Raw genomic sequence first — 25,356 nt, forward strand, 5'->3', positions numbered from 1 at the left:
CTGCTGTACATGTCTGATGTAATTCCTATGAAAACATATTTACAATGTGTTGCTGTACATGTCTGATGTAATTCCTATGAAAACATACTTACAATGTGCTGCTGTACATGTCTGATGTAATTCCTATGAAAACAAACTTACAATGTGCTGCTGTACATGTCTGATGTAATTCCTATGAAAACATACTTACAATGTGCTGCTGTACATGTCTGATGTAATTCCTTGGTGACAGAAATGCAGAGCTGTAGTGGTGGTGTGTATTGTAATGACTTGGCAGAGAAATTGAATAGAAATGTCTTCTCATGAGAAGGAGGTGTACAAAAAGTATGTCTCTTATGCTGATGTCACTATAATTAACTCCTCAGCCTCTAGGGGGAGAACCCCTACAGTGAGTCATGACATCTCGCCTTAGCAATTACTGCTAGCTTGTTCACACACATCAGAAAGAAGGACCATTAGGATGCTGGCACAGCGAATAATACACGATAGACCTTTTATAATCACGTAAACGACTAGTTAAGCAAATCAGACTTTCAAAAAATAGTTTGTTAAAATTGCAGGCTTTAAACAGACTTTGCAGAGTATGGTATATTACAGTATATGGTGGTTGAGGACAGGTAAGTACTATGCACAAATTAAATGTTGCCTTTCTTTTGAAATTTTACAGGATCTACTGCACTTTTTCAATAGTTATTTATAATAATTTGACTATTTACAGACAGAAGAGTGTCTGTTGACTGCTTTTGTGGACATTAGTCTTTTCTTCATATGAAACTGCATTAACCAAGCATGTTCAGCTGTGTGGTGTTGTTAGTTCAGTATCTGTCTCCTTCAATAACCTTGCCAGCACTGTTTTCACACACTGTTGTCTTGCAGGTTTGTGGTACAGTATACTGTGCATCTGACTGATTATGGATTTCCAGTGAACTTTGAGACCTTGATTACTCTGTATCACAGGCTTCAGTGAGACTCGCTGCCTGTTTGCAGTGACATGATTGGTTTTGCCGGTGTGCCAAATATTGAGTGTTCAATAATCCACAAAGCAAGAGGAAACAGATAAAAACATTTGCAATACTCTTAAAAAAAGCTGGGGTGAGACCATCAAAATTATATTCATATACAGCCCCTTACCAAATGAACTACTATACAAAAGATCTGTAATGCATACAGCTCAGTCACACTAACCCTAACCCTAACCCTAACCCTAACCCTAACCCTAACCCTAACCCTAACCCTAACCCTAACCCTCCACCTTTAACCAATCCATTTCTAATCCTGTTAGTTTGCAGCAGTAGATGATTGCAGTTACTTTCCACAAACACAATTATTGTGCAGTGGTATTTATGAGGAGAGGAAGTTTAATTCTTTGGGTCCCACCAAAAGCAGACCAGCTCGTAAATTCCTGACGTACCCTCTCAGGAACTTCATAACCATCTTCCGGAAGGACTAAAGATTTACTAAATAAATTACGTATACAGCCAGTGTCCGTCGTGTTAATATTAACCCAATCTAATAACGGGGAATTTTGTTCCATTTTTATATTAAAGAACGTAAATTTCTTTGCATTTCCCTGCACATATATATATTCTATATATAATATATATTATATATATATATATATATATATATATATATATATATATATATAAACACAGTAGATATAGTTCCAGTATCAGTCATTTTAAGAATATGAATGCTATACTGTATTATACCATCAAATTGCTTTTTCATTTTCAGTGGTCCTGAATGAATCATTTTCTTACAGGATCTAATTTTGGAATCTATCTTTTTTCCCCTGCTGTGTAAAGAAACTGTTGTGAGATGTTCCTAGAATACAGCTGTGTACCAAATATTAACACATTAACCCAAAGTGTTCTGCTTCAATGCAGCAGGAGCTTTAAAAAGGCAGATTAACTCAATATGGTATCAAATAATAATAATAATAATAATAATAATAATAATAATAATAATAATAATAATAATAATAATAATGGAAAAGCTGCTTTGGAAAAGCTGCTATGGCAGACAGTCCTTCTCTCTATGGCACTTTCTGTTCTGGTGCTGGAGCAGAGCCAAGCTCCATAAACTCCACTCCCATTGTTCAGAGTCTCTTCTTATATAAGGTTACTGCTATTTCCATTTCTATTCAAAGGCTCGCTGATAAGGACATATAAACCATATACTTGAAAAAAGAAAAAGCCTCTGGGCTTTAACATAGTCTGTTAAAAGACTTTCTATTCAATGCAATGAGTAAAAATGTCAGGAAGAATGAATACATCTGGTATCTGAATGCCCAGGGAGAATAAAACATTCTGCACTTGTTTGCACTATAAAAAAAAAGTCAATTGCATGAAATAAAACAGAACTAGAGAACACTGGGAGCAAATGCACTGTGTGGATAATGAGATAAAATTGCTCTGTTGTGTTGATGTACATGGAAATGCATTAGTAAATATATGTATTTATAGCTGTCGGACCATCAGTAACACTGCAGCATAAAATGAGTAAGTGTAAGAAATGTGCCTTTTAGGAAACACAGAAAAATGAAACTGACCTTTGTAAAACATATTCTGCAAGAGGTTACATGTATTTCTAACAGCTTTTACCGGGATAGTCAATCACTGAGACAGAGTGGTTTTATTTTAAGAAGAGAGCACCTGTTCCTTTATAGGTGGCTATAAAACACTGCAGAGAAGGTCACAGCTTCAAAACAAGACTGAGTAAAGCATGGATACATTTCGATTTTCCACACTGCTAGGGCAACTGAGAAAACATATCCATTCAATACAGTAACACGAATCAAATGACAGATCAGCCCTGCACACTTAACACCCCCACCCCCACCCACACCCCCCCCCCCCACACACACACACACATTTCGCATTTGTTCATACCCCTACCCCACTCCTGATTATCCAACATTAACAGACTGATATAGTCTAATATACAGTACAGTTCCTAATCAGTACACGGAGGAAGGCACCAGCTAAACGTTTGTCTAATAGATTTAGATTCTTATAGTTTTATCACAGATGTGAATCCACTGCACATGATGTCAAATCAAGGTCATTTCTGTTTTAAATGAGTTGGTTGAAGAAGGTACAGCAGAATATAATCTGGCCCAGTGCTGTGATAAAATCAGGTCAACTAACATTTATAACAGAAGGACTAAAGTACTACATAGCAGGCTAATCACAGATTGGTAGTAAAATAGTGCTCAATGGACTTACATAATATACAAATATTGACAAAAAGCTTATAGTGGAATATTGTTACCTCTAGGATTGAAAAAGTGACAGATCTGGGCAACTAAAAATGGAGTATTGAAAACTGTAGTTAATATCTGTTTTGATTACTGTGGCGGGGAGATGGAGGCACTATTGCCCGCTAGACTAGAGACCATTTTTTGGGCAACAGCGCAAGCTATAAAGTGATCCTGCAATTGCCTGTAGGATGCAAGTTTCAAACTAATAATCCTGTTGTGTAATTAATCACACATAAAATGAACACTAAACATCACAACTATATCCACAGCTATATGCAGGGCACACTCACACAGTAGTAGCAGCTCCAGCCCATGGATGTGTGTGCTGTCTCGGTGAGCTCCTGCACGCTGCCGTTGCGCAGGTAGCCCATTTCCCGCAGGCAGCCGTCGTGGAACACCCGGGTACAGACACGACAGGGATAGAGGTCCTCTGCGGTCCACACCTCGCAAATCTCACACATCTCATCATTCACAGGCTGTGGAGAGACAAGGGACCAGGGAGTCACTCAGAGGCAATGCTTTTCTGTTGTCTTAATGTCAGATTGAGCTGCTCTACTATTATTATTATTATTATTATTATTATTATTATTATTATTATTATTATTATTAGTAGTAGTAGTAGTAGTAGTGGTATTATTATATTATTATTATTATTATTGGTGGTGGTAAAGACGACTTCATGATAGTCTTATGGCTGGTTGAACAGTCCCCGGCAGTACATTAGGTAAAGTAATCCCAGAGTAGGGATAATCAGGGTCTGTGTAACCAGCTGATAAAGCACAAAACAATACTGGCTCAGGCATTGCAATTATAGTACGCCTGCATAGCACTTATCTTACATTCAAATGTATGCAATCTTATTAGAAAGACTAGCTCACAGAAAGTCACGATATACTCTCCAAGTAAGCCTTCTGTACAATTTCAGAGTAATTAACCTTGTCACTGCTGCAGGGATCAGAATCTGTAACTGCACACACACTGCCAGGAATTGTTACAAAAGGTCATAACTGTAAATAAATACATATCTTTTTTTTTTTTTTTTTTACTAAAAGGTGGGCCAATGTTTTTGGGTTTTTTTTTTTTTTGTCATTTCTAATTACTGAAAGCTGCAAATATTTATTTATTTATTTATTTTGATTGTCGGCCCGGGGGAACCATAATCCCACGTTAGTGGGTTCAAGAAACAAAGTTCTTTACCATTACTCTAAATGGTAATGAGTATTGAGGCAAAGCATAAATCCAAATTGTCGTAAAAGGTTTAACAATTTTTTTGTGTTTGTTTATATCACACAAAACTACAACCAATAAGTGTGTAAGTGTGGAGGGAGGATGATAAAGTTATCATACCTGTGGTAATTACTAAACAAATCATCTTACACCCAGGAATAACACTTGTGAAGTGAAGTGTATATATATATATATATATATATATATATATATATATATATATATATATATATATATATATATATATATATATACACACACAGTGCCTTGCAAAAGTATTCAGACCCCTAACCAATTCTCTCATATTACTGAATTACAAATGGTACATTGAAATTTCGTTCTGTTCGATATTTTATTTTAAAACACTTAAACTCAAAATCAATTATTGTAAGGTGACATTGGTTTTATGTTGGGAAATATTTTTAAGAAAAATAAAAAACTGAAATATCTTGCTTGCATAAGTATTCAACCCCCACATATTAATATTTGGTAGTGCCACCTTTACGTCTTTTGGGGTAAGTATGTACCAGCTTTGCACACAGTGTCAGAGTGATTTTGGTCCAGTCTTCTTGGCAGATTTGCTCCAGGTTGTTCAGGTTGGTCGGACGACGCTTGTGGACCGCAATTTTCAAATAGTGCCACAGATTCTCAATGGGATTGAGATCAGGACTTTGACTGGGCCACTGTAGGACATTCACCTTTTTGTTCTTGAGCCACTCCAATGTTGCTTTGGCCTTGTGCTTGGGATCATTGTCCTGCTGAAAGGTGAATTTCCTCCCAAGCTTAGCGGACTGAAGCAGATTCTCTTGCAGTATTTTCCTGTATTTTGCTCCATCCATTCTTCCTTCAATTGTAACAAGATGCCCAGTCCCTGCTGATGAGAAGCATCCCCACAGCATGATGCTGCCACCACCATACTTCACTGTAGGGATGGTGTGTCTTGAGGCATGGGCAGTGTTAGGTTTGCGCCACACATAGCGCTTTGAGTTTTGGCCAAAAAGCTCTATCTTGGTCTCATCTGACCACAAAACCTTTTCCCACATCGCAGCTGGGTCACTCTCATGCTTTCTGGCAAACTCCAGACGTGCTTTCAGATGGTACTTTTTGAGTAACGGCTTCTTTCTTGACACCCTCCCATACAGGCAAGTGTTATGCAGAGCTCTTGATATGGTTGACTCGTGCACCATTACTCCACTCCCAGCCACTGAACTCTGTAGCTCCTTCAAAGTGATTGTGGCCTCTCAGTGGCTTCTCTCACAAGTCTCCTTCTTGTTTGAGCGCTGAGTTTTGAGGGATAGCCTTTTCTTGGCAGTGCCTGGGTGGTGTGATGCAGCTTCCACTTCCTGATTATTGATCCAACTGTGCTCACTGGGATATCCAAACACTTGGATATTATTTTGTACCCTTTCCCTAATCTATACATTTGTACTACTTTATCTCAAACTTCTGTAGAATGCTCTTTGGTCTTCGTTTTCCTTCAGATTCACAGCCTTACCAATGATCCTCCAACAGTGGGGTTTTTATCCAGAAAATGTGACAGCAACTTTAATGGTTCACAGGTGGAGGCCAATGGTAAGGTAATTGTGTCCTCGTTAGGGCAATTTCTTTCATCGGTGCAAACTGGGAGCTTCCACAGTCAAAGGGGTTGAATACTTATGCAAGCAAGATATTTCAGTTTTTTATTTTTCTTAAAAATATTTCCCAACATAAAACCAATGTCACCTTACAATAATTGATTCTGAGTTTCAGTGTTTAAAAATAAAATATCAAACAGAACGAATTTATAATTCAGTAATATGAAAGAATTGGTCATGAGTCTGAATACTTTTGCAAGGCATTGTGTGTATATACACTCATCATTTAAATATTCATTTGTATATTCGTTTTTTTCAGAAAGTAATAAAAGCAATTACATTGCTCTGAACACAGGCAGAGACAGCTTAGCAGCAGGGTAGGAGGCATGGCCCTGGCCCTGTGTGTGTTTGTCTATTTTACAGCAAGACCTTACAATGTGTAACACGTTAAAATAGAAAAATATCCCAGGAATAAAGAAAATGTATGCCTTTACTTTACTCCAGGGAATTAACTACAAAACAAAGGAGCCAGACAGCTGTTCAAGCTGAACAGTGTTTTGCTTATTCCTGAAATAGGTAGTAAATGAAGTTGACATCGCATTTTATTTATTTGTAACTTTTTTTCATTCCTTGCCATTGCTGTTTTTTCGCAGTAAACAGCGGCATTAGACAAGTTTTGATAAAGTAATAACAGCAGGTTTACTTGTGCCTTTTGGTAGCTGAGAAAGCAACAAAAATGTTAAGTTAGTTACCATGATTCTGGTTCCCTGAAAGAGAAGACGACCACCAAAACATTACGTATGGGATACCAGAGCTGCCGATTGGCCCATTCCTAGGATGACGCCCTTGTTTCGCCTACAGAGGGATTAAAACCGTCATTTCATGGAAACCATTTCTCTTTTTGCATCGAACCCGTGAGGGCGACCAAAGCGACCTTGTGGTTGGTGGTCGTCGTCTCTTTCAGGGAACCAGGGTTACAGTATATAACCTAATGTTCCCTTTCAATTAGAAGACGACCACCAACAACATTACATATGGGAAATGTATAGTTTTCACGAGGGAGAAGGAATGGCAGCTTATGAGGGACGTATTAGAACCTCTTAACCCTAGGTTAGCAGTGCGAGCTTGCAACCTGAAGGACCCTCGTGCCTATTGAAGACAAAGAAGAATCTACCACATTTAAGTGGTAGAACCTGGAGAATGTATGCAGTGTAGGTCAGCTAGCCGCCTGCAACAGAAATACAATGATTCTTGGTGTTAAATCTACTTCCCGACCTGTGAATGCACTAAGCAGCAAGAACAGAGTTCCCTGGACGGGCTGACCTGACAGTTCTTTCCCAGGGTTCAAGGGAAGTCGGCCAGCCAGGAAGGGGGCGAGACTCAGTTGCAATAATGCGTTGACCCGGAAGGGAAATGATGTGGCAGCCGCAGATTAGAGAGGCGGTTGCACTTGTTTACCAAGGGGTCATGTTTGACAGCATAAAGGGGAAGAAGAATCGCAATCTGTTCCTTTGCACTGGTTTGTGTTTATAAACTGAGAAGGAGACCCTGATGAGTAGTAAAAAGTAATGTGAATGTTTTGTCTTGTAATTGTCTTGTCTTGTCTTGTACGTTACTAGACAGCTAACACAGTTCCAGAGCTGTCTCCAAGGGCCAGCACTAAGCCCGAACAGCACTTCACCAATTGTCACTAATTAACCTGTATCACCCACCACAAGCACTACTGCACGCACCCAGAACTGATGATATATTATTGTGGGTCAGATATTGTGTTTATTAGCTGGAACTGCAATCCCATTATTGTTTACCCCATGCAGTAAACATTGTTGTGTATTGCTGGGGAATTCTTGTTTAGGTCACCAGGCCTGGAATATAAAATAAAGATTCCACTTTACAAGGCTCTGTTTGTTTAATTACCACACTGCATCACTCCTGCACCTGTTTCCACTTAGCAACTTTGCCACACCGCATACATATATATCAGACAGTGAGGCCTCACTGAAGAGGGCCCAAGATGTAGCCAACCCTCTAATAATGCAGAGCCACTCTCCCAGGTAGGGGTAAGCCAGCACTGCCATACTGCCGCAGAGACTGTGTCCGCAATCCAATGCGACAGTCATTGCTTCGAGAGGGGCTGTCCTAGGATCCTTATACTATGACAGACAAAGAGCTCTTCTCCTATCCACATAACACCTCAATGCCTGCACTGGGCAGAGGAAATTCAATCTCCTATCCTCCTCCGCAGCAAACAGAGGTGGAGGGAAAGACTCCAAATCCACAGACTGATTCATGTGGAAGGCTGTAATTATCTTGGGGAGGAAAGCAGGGTTTGTACACAGTGACACCCTGCTGCCATCGTCCCAAATAGGTATACAGGAGCTGTGCACTGACAGCTCCTGCAGCTCACTGACCCACTTTGCAGAGATGATAGCTGAGAAGAAGGCTGTCTTCCTAGACAGATGCTTCAACTCTATGGAGTGTATGTGCTCAAACTGGGCCTTCGTGAGAGCCTCCAGCACAACATCAAGGTTCCACTCAGGGAGAACAGCCCTCCTGGTAGGGTATAACTGCTGAGCACCTTTGAGAAACCGGGTAGCCAAAAAATACACACCAGGAGATACCGAATCTACAGGGGCAAGGCATTCAGAGATAGCCACTAAATACACCTTCATTGTGGAAGGTGGGCTACCAGAATCAAGCAGTTCTTGCAGAAACTGCAAGATAACTGGCATGGGGCAAGAAATTGGGTCATGACTTCTAGCCAGACACCAATTTTGAAAATACTTCAACTTAGCAGCATACAGCGACCTAGTGGAGTCTGCCCTAACGCTCTGTAGAGTACCCACAGCCAGTAGGCAGGCATATCCCATGCATAATGTTTTGGTGGTCATCTTCGAATTGAAAGGGAACTGAAATTAAACTTTAAGCACTTCAAATGAAACAAACGTGGAAAAAGCTCACCGTTTTGGTTCTCGTTTATTACAATCCACATACAGAAAGTTATGTCTGTGTCATTAGAAAGTATTGTTGTGATAATGAGAAAAGACTGTAGGTTAAGGTGCAAAAACCAAGGCTTAAAAAATATCCTACTACTCATTAGCATAACAACGGGCTCAAGTCAGTCTTTGTTCTGCTGTTGTTCTCTCGTGAATTTAAATGTAAAGGTTATTAAAAAAAAAATCCAAACAAGTTTTATAAAAATAAATAAATAAATAAATAAATAAATAGTTTTACTTGCCATGGTTACTTTTAGTTTATCTGCAAGTCTGTCACTGAATTTAAATGAGTCAGGAAGCTTGTACAATAAGCAGTCTATGGATTCTGTGCTGCTTGTTGTTGGACCATAGATCTAGTAGTACAGCTTTTAGAACAGGCCACCGCAAATCAGCTGTTTACCTAAGCTGATCAGCAATACAAGAAAGTCAATTGCCACTGGTAAATTTACAAAGCTAGAAAGTGTCACAGTGGATGTGCTGACATCACAGAGGGATTCTACCATCTGATAGAAGCCTGGTAGAGCTGGAAACTGATCGGCTGATGACACTGAATAGTTATCTAATACTTATTACCCAGGAGGTAAACTAACACTTTGATGGCAGGAAAATTTGCCATGGGGTGAAAGAGAATATGAAGTCAGGAATAGGTAAGAGAGGAATGAAAATGTTAAAAGCTTTGTTTGTCATACTTTCACACTAAGCGTTGTAATGAAAAAGGTAAAGTAGTCACCTAGAACAGATTTTTGAGTGCAATGAATGTCTCAGCAGCATTGCTGTATGATAACGGCTGCGCTCCCCTGACCTCTCCACAAGTCTAGAGCAGCTTCTCCCACACTCTGTGGGGTAAATCCTGCAAGCTGTCGCCAATATTTTGTAACACAAGAAAAAAAAAAAACATATAAAAGTATTTCATCACTGTTTGTTTAGAGTTTGTTAACACCTTTCTCCCCCCTAATTTACATAGACCACAATGGTTCAGTAGTTTTTAATGTTAGAATGATGGCTCCTAAACTGTTCTTATTTTGATCAGGGAGCACGAGAGACCAGAATAAGAAAAAAGGAGATGTGTTGTGAGTGTGACAGACTTGTAGCGCCTGACAGAAGTGGTTCAAGGTTGCGGATGCCAGCCAGGAATCGCTTGAGTGTCTCCACTGCTATTAAACTGGTAGGGCTGGCTTTGAGCCAACTCTTAAAGATGAAAGGGTCATTCAGTTATATGATGTCTATGGCCTTCAGTTCTTGTATTATATCAGTTTAGAAGCATCTGTCTTCAGCCTGTCTGATAACCTTAATTAAATCAGATCTACTGAACTATAAAATGCAGGAGAATCAGCTTTCTTATTTGGATTGCTTTAAGGATGTGGAAATCACTTAGGCCTGGCACTCTTTCATCAAGTGCTGCCCGCTGAGGACAGCTACTGTGAGCCTTGTTATGTGAAGAGGGGTGATTTCCATTACAAAGATAAATTTTAGTGTTTACAGTTACTGCGCAGAAACACTTCACATTGTGGGAGAGAGTGTCTTCTTTGTGTTTCTGTACAGCATCTAGTGCAGGTGAGTGGTGACAATGTCAACAAGCAGGTCTTATGTGTCCAAAGAGACACTGTACTGCAATGCATCTGTCTATAGCAGATATCTGAAATACAGCCCCATTAAGCACAGTTATAGACGACAGGATTGTAGGACGGTGAACGTCTGTGTATGAGGGAATATCATCAATAGAGAAAGTGAACGGACAGGAGATGAAAGCTGGGAGTGTGTCACCTATACACAAATGCACTTAAACACTTGTTGTATAAGATGCTATATTTGTAATACTGTTGGATAAAGAAAATGTAAACTGCTACTGTATATAATATATATATATATATATATATATATATATATATATATATATATATATATATATATATATATATATATATATATATATATATATATATGGTAACACTTTATATTAAGGTGCTGCTTATTAATGTTTTATAAATGTTTTATAAATATATAATATATGCTTAATAACTATGTCATAGAGTGTTAATAAAGTATTATAGATGGTTTATAACCATGCAATAGCAATAGATGGAATTACGATAAAACATCCCAAAGTAGAATAGGTGACTAAAAACTGCCCACTTAATAAAATCTGTAATTCTGTTTATGGCTATTGCATGGTTATAAATCATCTATAATGCTTGTATTAACACTTTACAACATAGTTATTAAGTATCTATTATATAGTTATAAAACATGGATAAAACATTAATAAGCAGCACCTTAATATAAAGTGTTATATATATATATATATATATATATATATATATATATATATATATACACACACACAGTAATGTGCAAAAGTTTTAGGCAGGTGTGAAAAGTAAGAATGCTTTCAAAAATAGACATGTTAATAGATTATATTTATCAATTAACAAAATGCAAAGTGAGTGAACAGAAGAAAAATCTACATCAGATCAATATTTGGTGTTACCACCCTTTGCCTTCAAAACAGCATCAATTCTTCTAGGTACACTTGCACACAGTTTTTGAAGGAACTCGGCAGGTAGGTTGGCCCAAACATCTTGGAGAACTAACCACAGTTCTTCTGTGGATTTAGGCAGCCTCAGTTGCTTCTCTCTCTTCATGTAATCCCAGACAGACTCGATGATGTTGAGATCAGGGCTCTGTGGTGGCCATACCATCACTTCCAGGACTCCTTGTTCTACTTTTCGCTGAAGATAGTTCTTAATGACTTTCGCTGTATGTTTGGGGTCATTGCCATGCTGCAGAATACATTTGGGGCAATCAGATGCCTCCCTGATGGTATTGCATGATGGATAAGTATCTGCCTGTACTTCTCAGCATTGAGGAGACCATTAATTCTGACCAAATCCCCAACTCCATTTGCAGAAATGCAGCCCCAAACTTGCAAGGAACCTCCACCATGCTTCACTGTTGCCTGCAGACATTCATTTGTGTACCACTCTCCAGCCCTTTGGCGAACAAACTGCCTTCTGCTACAGCCAAATATTTTAAATTTTGACTCATCAGTCCAGAGCACCTGCTGCCATTTTTCTGCACCCCAGTTCCTGTGTTTTCATGCCTAGTTGAGTCGCTTGGCCTTGTTTCCACATCGCAGGTATGGCTTTTTGGCTGCAAGTCTTGCACGAAGGCCACTTCTGACCAGACTTCTCCGGACAGTAGATGGGTGTACCAGGGTCCCACTGTTTTCTGCCAATTCTGAGCTGATGGCATTGCTGGACATCTTCCAATTGCGAAGGGAAGTAAGCATGATGTGTCTTTCATCTGCTGCAGTAAGTTTCCTAGGCCGAACACTGCGTCTACGGTCCTCAAAGTTGCCCGTTTCTTTGTGCTTCTTCAAAAGAGCTTGGACAGCACATCTAGAAACCCCTGTCTGCCTTGAAATTTCTGCCTGGGAGAGACCTTGCTGATGTAGTATAACTACCTTGTGTCTTGTTGCTGTGCTCAGCCTTGCCGAGGTGTATGACTTTTGACAGTAAACTGTCTTCAAGAACCTCACCTTGTTAGCTGAGTTTGGCTGTTCCTCACCCAGTTTTATTCCTCCTACACAGCTGTTTCTGTTTCAGTTAATGATTGTGTTTCAACCTATGTATTGAATTGATGATCATTTGCACCTGTTTGGTATAATTGTTTAATCATACACCTGACTATATGCCTACAAAATCCCTGACTTTGAGCAAGTGTACCTAGAAGAACTGATTCTGTTTTGAAGGCAAAGGGTGGTCACACCAAATATGGATTTGATGTAGATTTTTCTTCTGTTTACTCACTTTGCATTTTGTTAATTGATAAATATAATCTATTAACATGTCTATTTTTGAAAGCATTCTTACTTTACAGCATTTTTTCACACCTGCCGAAAACTTTTGCACAGTACTATGTATATATATATATATATATATATATATATATATATATATATATATATATATATATATATATATATATATATATATATATATATATATATATATATATATATATATATATATATATATATATATTGTAATGCATGCTTATTTAATTTGTTAATTGTTTTATTGTTTTGGCAGTTGACTTGTCATTGTAAATCAGAGACAACTGCCAATATTTAAAGACAGCAGTCAGTCTGCTCGTGGCTGCAGAGTAAAGAAACTCGACTGTGTGTGTGTACAGCCCTCTTGAAAAAGGCACAGTGTGAAACATTTTTGTTCTGTTTAAAATATAACCTGTGTGTTTTGTTTCATGCCTGTAAATAGCCTAGCTGTCAGGTTCATAGCTAGGAAGTTCCTGTATGTTTAGTAAGAGCTAGGTTTTGTTTTCATTTTGTTTATTTTTGTATTATTAAAGTGTGCATAAGCGCTTCAATCCTCAAGTTTTGTGTCGGGTCTACGTTTCTATATTATATAAGCTTTTTAATCTAATCATTCAAGAGCATCACCTTGTTCACATTAAATGTCGTTTTTTTATTTTTTTAAAACCGTACATGAAGACGTTACACACTGATGTTATGCTGATGTGTTTATAACGTGGGTCTGCACCCACCAAATATTAACACAATAACCCAAAGTGTTCTGCCTCAGTGCAGCAGGAGCTTTAAAAAGACAGATTAACTCAATATGGCTTCAATATTAGACACCAACGCATTTAACATGCAGGAACCTAATTGCATTCATTGAGATCTAAAGGCACAGGGTGAATCACATTGTTCCAAATGAAGCTGTGTTTCTAAGCAGACAAGTAGCTTGGTCTCAGAATACAGCTGTTTAATTGAGGTTATAATGTGCTTTCTTTACAATAAAAATCCTTGTCCTACACAAAGAATAACTACAGTACTTTATGAACACTGATGGTGATCTGATATGCTGTGTGTACAGCACCTTGATTCATTAAATATCCCAGCAAACCCAGGGAATAATACCCTGAAGGAACACTGCTCTGCAAATTGAACAGCTGCTGATACAGGTGGCTTCTGGCCTCATCCAGCAACATGTGAATACTTTTCCTGAACGTATTTCTTTTCATTGCCAGTAATGAAGCAGCCCTCAGTACCCCTCTTAGCATTGCTGTTAAGAGCCATACGAATCAATAAAAGATGATGTTAACGATGTTACATAAATTGAAATCCTGTGTGGGGGCGTTGAATTGGTTTAAATAGTACATGCCTCATCAGTCAATCTCTTACTTGAGACATATCAGAAATGTATTATATAACGCTTTTAGACAATACTTGGTCCGGTAGAGTAACACTTATCTTATAAATATAAATGGTTTTCAAGTATCCTGAGGGGACCATTCCCTATCTGTTTCAGAGTCAGGGCTGTCCGTGCTCCTCATTACTAGGGCTAGATTCTCAAACCTGTTTATCCCCAATAATCGTCAAGTGCAATTCCAATTCGAAAAAAATTAAAAATTAAATACTGGATTCTGCCGAGTCAATGCCCAGGGGGCGTAAAGTTGTCGTTAAGGCAAAAGTGTGAGGGGTGAAATTACAGTCATGATTAACATTAGGTAGATAGATTACCTTTACAATGAGGAGTGCACAGGCACAGCACAGCACACAGTCACGCTAAAGAACCAAGACAGTGTGCAGAACAAAAGTGCTTCATGAAAAACAACATCTGGAGGTGAAAAACACTAAAATAAAAGTAGCTACATTTAAAAACGACTTACAACTTACAAAGACTTACAATTTTCAGTCCACTAAAATAAAGGGCTTTACATAATCTCTGTAAGTAAGAAATTGCAGTTACAAACTCTATCCAAAATATGGCTTGTATCGTAACAACAGCAAAGAGTAATCAATCAGACTGTAACCAGAGTCTGCATGATCTGATCAGAAACTGCCAAACTCCACGTCTTCATCATCTGAACCTCCACGATGCAAGCAATTGTCTGAATCATTAATGCACAGAGCATCTACTTTTATTCACGTGAGCTGCAATATGTCCCCTCAGGCATTATTTGCACATGGTTATTAAAAACTGATAACTGGAATGGTGAAAATTGTACTTACAGCTAGCCCCTAAGTAAAACTATATTTGTGGTTTGGTAACTTTGCATTTTTATATGTCATGATAATGTATCTAAGAGAATCTAGCCAATACAGTTAAGAGACCTTTAAAAGACTAACAGCAATAAATAATTATTTACACCCTACAGTACCTGCTCCCGCTGTTCCAGGCTGATGTCTATGGCATTATCGTCACTGATGCCTCGTTTTGGCCTGACGAAGGCCGGAGGGGTGAGCTGATTGGCTCTTTCCAGCTCCTCTGGCTCCACCCCCCGCCCGTCCCGCAGTCTGGACCAGGCAGCCTCATTGTCTTTGCCCTCGACCCTGGGAAGAGGCTGGGTGGTGGAGGGCCCCTGCTTCACCTCCACCTCCTCCTGCACGGCTGCACTCTCGACGGGCTTCTCCTCAACTGCCTGTGCAGCCTCGGGTCTGCGGGCTGGTGGGGGCCTGTCCTTCAGACCTTCCTTGAAGGCAGACACCACCACACTGACCTTCTGAACCTTCTCCACACTCTGCTTCTTAGACATCAGCACCCCCATGGCTGTGACAAGGAGAACAAGGCGAAGAGAGAGGTTAACGGGCTGCCCTGAAGAGTTTTCTAAGTGTTTTAAATTGAACCCTGACTCTCATGTTTCTGTGTTTTTTCGTCCCCTGCTCCTTTTTCAGGTAAAAATTCATTGTCAGTCCTTCAAAAGTCATGCTGGCAAGTCGAACCATCTGAGGTACTAAATCTGCACAACAGATTCCAGTGCCTGACTGCAGAATTAAACTAATTAAAATGCAATCACACTGCATTTTCCATGTTCATTAAGTCAAAGTGATTAAACACATCTGTTAAATTGAAATATATATATATAGCCCACAGGCCAAAGGCAGTTCATTACAATTATTAAAAATTTTAAGATCACCCAGTACTATAAAACAAAATACACTGATAAAGGGGTAGCACTGTATTGCTGTTCAATTTAAAAACAGCAATACAGTGCTGCCCCGTTATAATGCAACGTGTCAAAGTGCGGAATGGGTTATAACAGGGTAAGGTTGTGGCTCCCATTTTCCCCATAATGCAATTTGACTCACAAATGTAGAGTGAACATTCCAGATATACAGTAGGAAGCCTGGCAGACAGCAAAAAAAGAAAATCTTTCTTTGTTAAAGAGTAAGAAAAGGTGAAACTCAAGCAGCAGTTTCAAAAGATATAAATGTTGCAGAATCTACTTGCGTAATTTTGACTCCAAAAAAAAAAAACGCTGCACTAAAGACTACGAATATTTGCTTGGTTTCGACAGGAACGTCAACAGGAAGACGCGGACATGAAAGCATATAGGGGGAGGTAAGTGAGACATGCTGCTGTGTCACAGCACAAGAAATTGCTGTTTTTGAACAGGGGCCCAGAATAATCTCCTAATTATGGACCCTGACAACCACATTATAATGGGGTAGCACTGTATATATGTTCTATTTTCTTAAGTGCAATTCTTCACACTGGACAGCATCCTTCATTACAGCACCTGAGGGGAGTTTTTCATGAAGGGCGCTATCCATCATTGTAGATGTTCAGTGGTTAACAGTGCAGACATGAGCAATCCCGTATCTTCATCACACACTTGCCCTGACAATACATTGACAATACATGCCCTTGGAGCTTTGCATCAGTGCTGAGCCAAGGTTTTTCCAGCAATATTATTCAACAAGCATGATTTTGTGAAGTTTTTGTTAAAAAATATCTGTAAACATTTTTTCTTTATTAAAAAAAATAGCTGTAAATAGCTGATGTAACATGGGGAAGCAGGAATGCCCCCTGTTTTACTGTTTAGCATCTTAGGAGGGGGAAAAAAACACACTATTTCCAACCACAATCCAAAGATCCAAGGTTCTGTAGAAGCCTCTGCTGACATCCTAGTGCAATGGAAATTGAGTAGTCCGTTCAGCTTACCAATAAAAGGAGCTGCCAGGTACATGCAACAGGCAGCATCAGTCCTGTGCATGGGCCTATGGTTATATTCATGTTTATGTATTGGGGTTTCCACAGACTCGGGAGATCGAGAGTGTTTACAACAGCTATGACATCTTGAAGCAGTGTGATGCTTACCACAGGGCCAAAATTGATTGTGCTGTGTGCTATTGTCTCCCCTGTTGAAGTAGACTGTGCCTGCTATTGTCTCCGCCCCTGTTGATGTAGGCTGTGCTGTGCTGCTATTGTCTCCACCCCTGTTGAAGTAGGCTGTGCTGTGCTGCTATTGTCTCCACCCCTGTTGAAGTAGGCTGTGCTGTGCTGCTATTGTCTCCACCCCTGTTGAAGTAGGCTGTGCTGTGCTGCTATTGTCTCCACCCCTGTTGAAGTAGGCTGTGCTGTGCTGCTATTGTCTCCACCCCTGTTGAAGTAGGCTGTGCTGTGCTGCTATTGTCTCCACCCCTGTTGAAGTAGGCTGCGCTGTGCTGCTATTGTCTCCACCCCTGTTGAAGTAGGCTGTGCTGTGCTGCTATTGTCTCCACCCCTGTTGAAGTAGGCTGTGCTGTGCTGCTATTGTCTCCACCCCTGTTGAAGTAGGCTGTGCTGTGCTGCTATTGTCTCCACCCCTGTTGAAGTAGGCTGTGCTGTGCTGCTATTGTCTCCACCCCTGTTGAAGTAGGCTGTGCTGTGCTGCTATTGTCTCCGTCCCTGTTGAAGTAGGCTGTGCTGTGTTGCTATTGTCTCCACCCCTGTTGAAGTAGGCTGTGCTGTGCTGCTATTGTCTCCACCCCTGTTGATGCAGGCTGTGCTGTGAAATGTATATTTCATTAGCAAAGTAGGAAGCCCTCCATTAGATCACTAATTACTTTATGCAACTGACATTATAAATCACATATAAGAAATCAACGTGACACATTTGTCACAGTTTGAGAACCGCCCAGCTCCTCTTCACACCCTACACACGATGTATTAACTTATAGCACTGCACACTGGATGATGGGAGAAGAATCTCCTTGATCCCAAAATGTATTTGTAATGCAGTGAATAGATATAAAATGGAAGTGACATTTGTAATCACAACATAAGTGCAGGGTTAGAAGTTTAAGGCTGGCACTGTTGAGATGCTTAAGACAGAAACCTGCTTACATTGTATAATATTGGGTGATATTGGGGAGGAAGTGTTGCCCATTGGCAGGACTGCAATGTCTACTTGAGGAGAATAAACCCTTTAGATGCACTCCGGTGCCTGTGAGCAAAATAAGAACATCCCCCTCATTTGCAATGCAGGCCACATGGCATGTAACGTGATTCACTGGACCTACTGGACATAAGCACAAAGAGAATGGTATCCGACTGTTCAGCAAAAAACAGTAGACCTTACCAGGCTTGATCCCAGCGGCAGCACTTTAACTGGATAGAGAGACCCCCCTCGGGGTCCCCAACAAAGTTTGGCCTCTTTCGTCCAAGCTGGGATCCTGCGCTCCCAGCGGCAGCACTTTAACTGGATGAGACTCTCTTTACAGAGGGTACTGTGTGAGTGGGCAGGGCTTTAACTGGATGAGACTCTCGGGGACCCCACCTTTACAGAGGGTACTGTGTGAGTGGGCAGCACTTTAACTGGATGAGACTCTCGGGGACCCCACCTTTACAGAGGGCACTGTGTGAGTGGGCAGGGCTTTAACTGGATGAGACTCTCGGGGACCCCACCTTTACAGAGGGCACTGTGTGAGTGGGCAGGGCTTTAACTGGACGAGACTCTCGGTGACCCCACCTTTAAAGAGGGTACTGTGTGAGTGGACAGGGCTTTAACTGGACGAGCCTCTCGGGGACCCCATCTTTACAGAGGGCACTGTGTGAGTGGGCAGGGCTTTAACTGGATGAGACTCTCGGGGACCCCACCTTTACAGAGGGCACTGTGTGAGTGGGCAGGGCTTTAACTGGATGAGACTCTCGGGGACCCCACCTTTACAAAGGGTACTGTGTGAGTGGGCAGGGCTTTGATCAAATGGACAGTTCCTTTATTACAATCCTGAAGCTACTGCCCAGTATATGGACCTGAAGTCTATATTTACTCACTAGACCACAGACAACTGTATCTTCCAGCAGGAGAACTTGTGATTGTGTAGCGCAGTCAACAAAAAGGATTATGTTTAATCATTCAGTAATCTAAGTATGAATTGAAGTCTGACGCATCCTGTTGGGCTAATCTCTTTCTCTCAGTTTACAGTGGATGCTAAAACAAAGTCAGAACTCTTTACAAAATGTCTTTGTTTCCACACCACCTGCTTTGACCAGGGTGGCCTATTTTCTTTCTTTCTTTCTTTTTTTTTTTTGGCAATGCTGTGATTTCAGCTTGCTTGCCTTTAGAGAGTAATCTATAAGGTAACCAAGCTTCTGTGTCATTACAACAAGCACTTGAACTAAAAATCTGCAGTCCTTTTTGCCTGCCTTGGTCTTTATTGAAGAAAAAAACAGCTAGTGATCAGTTACTTTCCATCCAGGTTCTTTTGCATTGCTGGCAGTACACTGCAGTGCAGGTCATTAGATTTTGCTGGCACTTTCTAATACAGCCTACATTACATACAGTATGACTGTGACAGCCAAGTAAAACTGAGGACCAGTTGCAGGGCTCGGGTAAAATCACCATATTTGAGTAATTGCAGGAAAATTCAATGATATTTATTTTCTTTCTTTTAAACAAATGTAGAGCATCTTTCTCAAAAGCTAGCAGCATTATATTGAATATCAGTACTCTATTACCCCTGTTTCCTTACAATAGTACCTCACAGGATTCTTGTCTTGTCAGAACACTAACCAGCATTGAGCATCTTCAGTACTTAAGGAAAATAAAGACCTACATTTTCACCCTGTGCTGCTAGAGGTGGTGTCTGTGGCTCAATGTGGAGCACTCTTCTTTCTGGGCCAGAATGGTGTTTGAGGGGCACTGTGTTATTGAGAGCCGCGTCTTTCAAATCAGAGGTCAACTTTATGGTGCCCTGGCTACATTCCAACTCAGGTCTTAGAGCCATATTCAGAAGCGCACTGAAGAGTGCTTTCTCAATTATAAAATCCATCAGCTTGGCACATTTATGTGAGTATGAACACTTGAGTGTTGTTTCTGAATATGGTCTGGATCAACTCTATCTGATAAACATATTTAAACCCTTTATCTGCTTTGCTTGCGGAAAGTGCGTCTCTGTCATTCCTCTTGCTTCAGCAGCTGTCTTTGAACTCAGCCCTGCTTTGAAGCCCACATGCAGCCCAAATCTCAGGGCTGGCTATGGGCGCATCAGTAGCATCTGTCTTTGTATTTTCTAATGGTCATATAAAGAAGTCAGAAAACAATGGTAACCTTTACAATGTTTGTGCTGGAAATGCCCCAGGATCAAACTAGACATTATACAAGGCACTAATATGTACAGCAGTCCTCCAGCCTTGTTATCAGCGCATTTTATAATTACAGCATGTGGGAATTGTGGGATTAAGACTAACAATCAGTTCAGTTTGTTGGACTCATGGCCGTGTGGACATTACATCATTATACTCAATGGCATATACTTTGCATTAATGACATGGAAACAAATAAAATAAAGAATATGTGGAGATCACAAAATAAATATCTCAGTATCTCATTCCATGTCCTAACGAGAGTCAGTGATACAACAAATAGAACACATTTGCTTAGGAAATGTACAGAAACAGTATCCTCTCCCAGTAATAATCCCTTGGCTAAGGTGGTCAAAGGGAAAGTTAAATGATAACATGCCTGTCACTTCAATACAGGCATTTCTGTTTTCAAAGGGGACATCCCTGTCACTGGCAGATACAAGTGAAATTAGTAGGATAGTCTGGATCAGAGTATCTGGGATATGATCATGCATCAGATAACCAACCCAGATGCATCAGCTAAATGTAGAACAATGACTAAGATTACATTTATTTGAATAAGTAGGTTCCAAGAATTATTGAAGTGTAAATGTTTCTGATCCCAGATTGAACGTATGATGTTGTTTTTTACAGTGTTGTTGTTTTTAATGATGCGAAATGACTGCTGTCTGTTTCTGATCTACTTACTTATTAAACATTTCCACAGCTGTGTCCTACACATTGTCGTTATCACACTTTTGTTCTGAAAGAAGACATAAAAATCACAATTCTAAAATGAATGTGAGACCTTTATTTATTGAGAATGTAGCCTTACATACACTGACTGGCTACAATATTAGAATAGCTCCCAATGAGGGTTTTCTACAAACAATGCCATTCCTGAAACGTTCAGGAGACTGGCTCACCATGTTGATCAATGCAGCCCCTGCTTGGGAACCCACTATCAGGTCCTGTGTGAAGTCACTGGAGCCTTCTGCTTTGCCATGGTTGTTGCTGAACAGTTGCACACAACTCTCAAAGCTTATGTAAGTCGAGTGGATCAAGTGGTCACACCATTTGATTACATAGATTACTGTCCTTTACTCATGGATTCATCATTTTCCACTAGGACCGAAATAATCCATAGTCAATATCTAATAAATGTGACCCTTTCAAAAACAAAGCACCCTGCTGGAGGAGCTACAGTAAGAAGTGGATTTCCCTGTTCCTCTTGTTAAACGATGTGTAAGATGCCCTGTCATTTTAAAGAAGTATTACACAAGCATGTGAAATCATTACCATTTATTAGAACCAGCACTATTATCTCTGGTCCAACTTTTCTTCTTGTATTTTATACTTAAGTCGGGTGTTGAGAAGTTTTCAAAGACAATGCTGCTGCTTCCTGGTACCTGGTCACTTCATATATTGTTATTTAAACCTACCCAGTGGTCTAGCTGCAATCATCCCATTGCCATGTGACATGTAGCAAACATACCAGGATGCAACTGGTTATCTAGAGATTGCATTTGAAATGTTTGCATATCCTGAATTAGCATAAAAAGCTCAAACAGTAAAGGGCTCTACAGTGAATCCTTTTGCATGATATGTTGAGTTGAATTATGAATCACAGATTGCACGTTGATTCACAGCCATTCAATTTTATAGAATTTTCTCTATCCAACAGTCATTGGGAAGGAAGACTGAACAGAGCATTAGATCCCACTGTTACCACTTAGTCCATTTCCTTCCTAAATATCGATCTGAATACATCATAATCTCCTGCTTCAATACATACAAAGCGATTGTAATAAACAGCCTGTCCCAACACTGTGGTGCAATATCAGTACCACAAGTATTATACATGTGTTTAATAAGCAAGAGGTTCAAACTCTCTGCACAGCTTTAAGAATACTCAACTCATGCTTTTTTTTTTTTTTTTTTTTTTTTTTGGTGAGCAATCAGTATACTGTAGTGTTCCACATTTTCGAGTTTTATCTTTAAAAAAAAAAAAAAAAAAAAAAGGGAGTTTTTCAGAGTTTATTTTACGTAAATTAAAATAGGGATAAAATCCGTAATAAATAGTTTTTAATTGAAACATTGGTAAAAAAAAAAAAAAAAAAAAAAAAAAACGGGGGGAAAAAATCTCAATATTCACACTTTACATGTGTAATATGACGCGTAACAGTTCTGGTTTCTGATTAATAATGTCCCTGGCATGTATGATGAAGCAGAATCTGTGCAAGTCGAAGCCACATCCCAAGTTATCTGGTACTTTGCAATCGCTGTGCTGACGGAAACAGTATCTACAGAAGGTACGAACATGACGTCAGCACAAAACAAGCCAGGTTTATTCACCTTGAAATCATAAAAAGAAAATTGACAGAACTGGGCGGTGCAAGCCATCGGGAGCGCTCTGACAAACTCATTAACACAGTCATTCTGCGCTCTCTTTTATTAAAACGCGTGTAAAAGCCGCATAATGGATTGTTTGTCTCTCAGTTCACTTTCTTGTTTTGGTTTAAGGTGTCGCTTATTTTTCATTATGTTCTTATTGTCAGTGTGAACATGTACCTCAAAGCATTAGTATTTGCAGCGCTGTGCATCCCTGTGCCTCATCTAACCCACTTCTGCTATTGTTGCTTTTTGTATTCTTCCAAACATTCATTTTCTTCTGAATATTCATAAACTGATTTATAAACTGTTTTCTCCCCATTCCTCATCCACTAAAAATATTATATTTTAGTGGAAGTATTTCAATTTAGTTTTTGATCAAGCTAATAGTTACTATGCCCAGCAATTGCCACCATAATCAGACTCTGATTGGCCAACATAATCAGGTGATAATGTGTTTGTGAAGTGACAGAGAACCATGTTTGAATCTTATTTGATCCTCTGACATCTAAAAGTCTGCTGTATCCTAGGATGCAGTGTACAGCTGCTTATTACAATGTCGTAGTCAAAATAAAACAGCATTTTAATCGAATTATTGTGTGTTCTCTTGAAAACAATACAGGAAAAATACTGAATAATAGACAAAATCGGATATAAATCAGTAAAAACTGACGTCCAGTTAAAAACAAAATCCTGTAATTTTTCAGTAAAATTCGGAATAAACGCGGAACATTATGTATACTGTACACCCTATTTCTGTCTAATATGGTTTTCAAACCAATAACAGCAGATTAAGCTGGACTTCCCCTTTAAACCACTATCAGGTGTACTAGCTAACACAGGGCTTTTGGAAGGACTGGTCTGCAATACAGTACTGGTGTGTCACAAACAACACCGCTCCAAACTGGATATTGAACACTGCTTTGCATTCTAACCAATACATCCATACCAGAATTTGTTAAAAAGCCACGCTTCTTCATGCCTTTAGAATGAAACCACACACACACAAACACACACACACAAACACACACACACACACACACACACACACACACACACACACACACACACACACACACACACACACTTCTCGGACTATCACTTTAATTGAACGCAGTATGTGCAACCAGATTAATAATACCTCACCCAAAAAGCATGGCAAGAGGTACGACCGAAACAAATCCTACAATTAAATTGAAATAACACAGCATCGTTTCTTGCTACTTAAATACTGTACCAGATTCTGTCTTAAGACACTGGGTTATCAAGGAGGCATATTGATAACCGATCTCTACCCTAACCCTAACCCACAGTGGGTAAGCACTCTCAACACCACTCTTTCCACTGCACTCGGGGTTGTGCAAGTTAATGCCAGCAGAGCGCGTAGGCATGGCTTTTCCCTTGTCGACTGCATGAGGAAAGCAACTTCCATCAACCAGGGTGTGGAAATTTCACGCATTGTTATCTTAGCGGGCGTTTAAAGGAAGCGTACTGTTTTGAGTTTGCTATCCTGCCGTCTGTCTCCCTGCCAAGCAGTCACTTAAAATATCCGATTTCAATTCTAACTTAGCGTACAGGTTCCATAAGAAGCAGGTGGTCTGTCAACTGTTAATTAATGGTTTTTTTTTGTTTGTTTGTTTGTTTTTTTGCTGTACTAAAATGTAAAACAACTTACCTCACTTTTTTGTTTTTGAAGTGTTGCTTTTCCTTGCCAATTTCCTTTTCTATTTCTCTCGTTGGGATTTAGAAAAGTCCAAAAAGTATTTCAATGCGCAGCTTGTCTTTTTGCAGAATACATATAGCCCATAAATCTTGAATCCAGTCTTCCACTAACAAGGACAAGTCGTGTCGTAGTGAAACTGATAGGGTGTAATTTGTGCTCCAGCCTGCAGTTTACTGCTAGGAATAGACAGCTCCGGTGCTGAAATCCCGTGCTGGACCTGCAGCCACAGCGGACGGCACTAAAGCAGCAAGATAGATAACACGCCACAGGGCTGCAGAGCGGCACTGAAGTGAATACCGCCAGCCCCCCTAGCCTAGGTAGTAGCCGACAAGCCTCTGGAACCTCTCCAACTTGCACTTCAGCTGGGATGAGAGCAAATCCCCTTCATTGGCTGGGAAGCGTTTTAAAAAACGAGAAAAAAGAGAGTCGTGACGCAATTGCAGGGAAATACCAATAACAATCCAGTGTAGTTCTTAGCCGCAGCGCCTGCCGATGTGCTGTTTGAGCATTCTGAGTTCTACCCGTTCATATAGTGCTTGCTGTACAGTTCCATGGGTTGGTTCATAATATGGAACTGTACAGTACGTACAAGCACAAGGAGAATGTGTTTGCACAGGGCACTCTAAACGATGCACCAGTAGATTTAGAACATCATTGAAGCAGGCTAAAATATATTTTTGCGAATCACATTGTGTCTTGATGTTTCACCATGGCCCCCAGTGGGCAAACTCCGCCACTGTAGATAATTGTTTCCTACTAAGGAATAATCTATCCCACAAGTGCTGTGGTGTCCCAAATATGATCCACTTATTACCAATGCGGAATCACT

At 40.0% G+C, this 25,356-nt stretch overlaps 1 protein-coding gene across 1 annotated transcript in view; it reads right to left on the reverse strand.

Moving 5' to 3' along the window:
- LOC121329502 (PHD finger protein 24-like) overlaps positions 1–25,077 on the reverse strand; it is a 45,037-nt gene extending 19,960 nt beyond the window's left edge. Inside the window, exons 1-3 of the mRNA XM_041275128.1 lie at positions 24,480–25,077; positions 15,246–15,634; positions 3,556–3,741 (exon numbers count right to left, since the gene is read on the reverse strand). Of these exons, the coding sequence (XP_041131062.1) occupies positions 3,556–3,741; positions 15,246–15,632 (573 nt within the window). The 5' untranslated portion in view covers positions 15,633–15,634; positions 24,480–25,077. The remainder of the gene's footprint in view (positions 1–3,555; positions 3,742–15,245; positions 15,635–24,479) is intronic.
- Between the last annotated feature and the right edge of the window lie 279 nt (positions 25,078–25,356).

The sequence above is a fragment of the Polyodon spathula genome, chromosome 1, assembly GCF_017654505.1.
Source record: "Polyodon spathula isolate WHYD16114869_AA chromosome 1, ASM1765450v1, whole genome shotgun sequence".
NCBI classification, from domain to species: Eukaryota; Metazoa; Chordata; class Actinopteri; order Acipenseriformes; family Polyodontidae; genus Polyodon; species Polyodon spathula.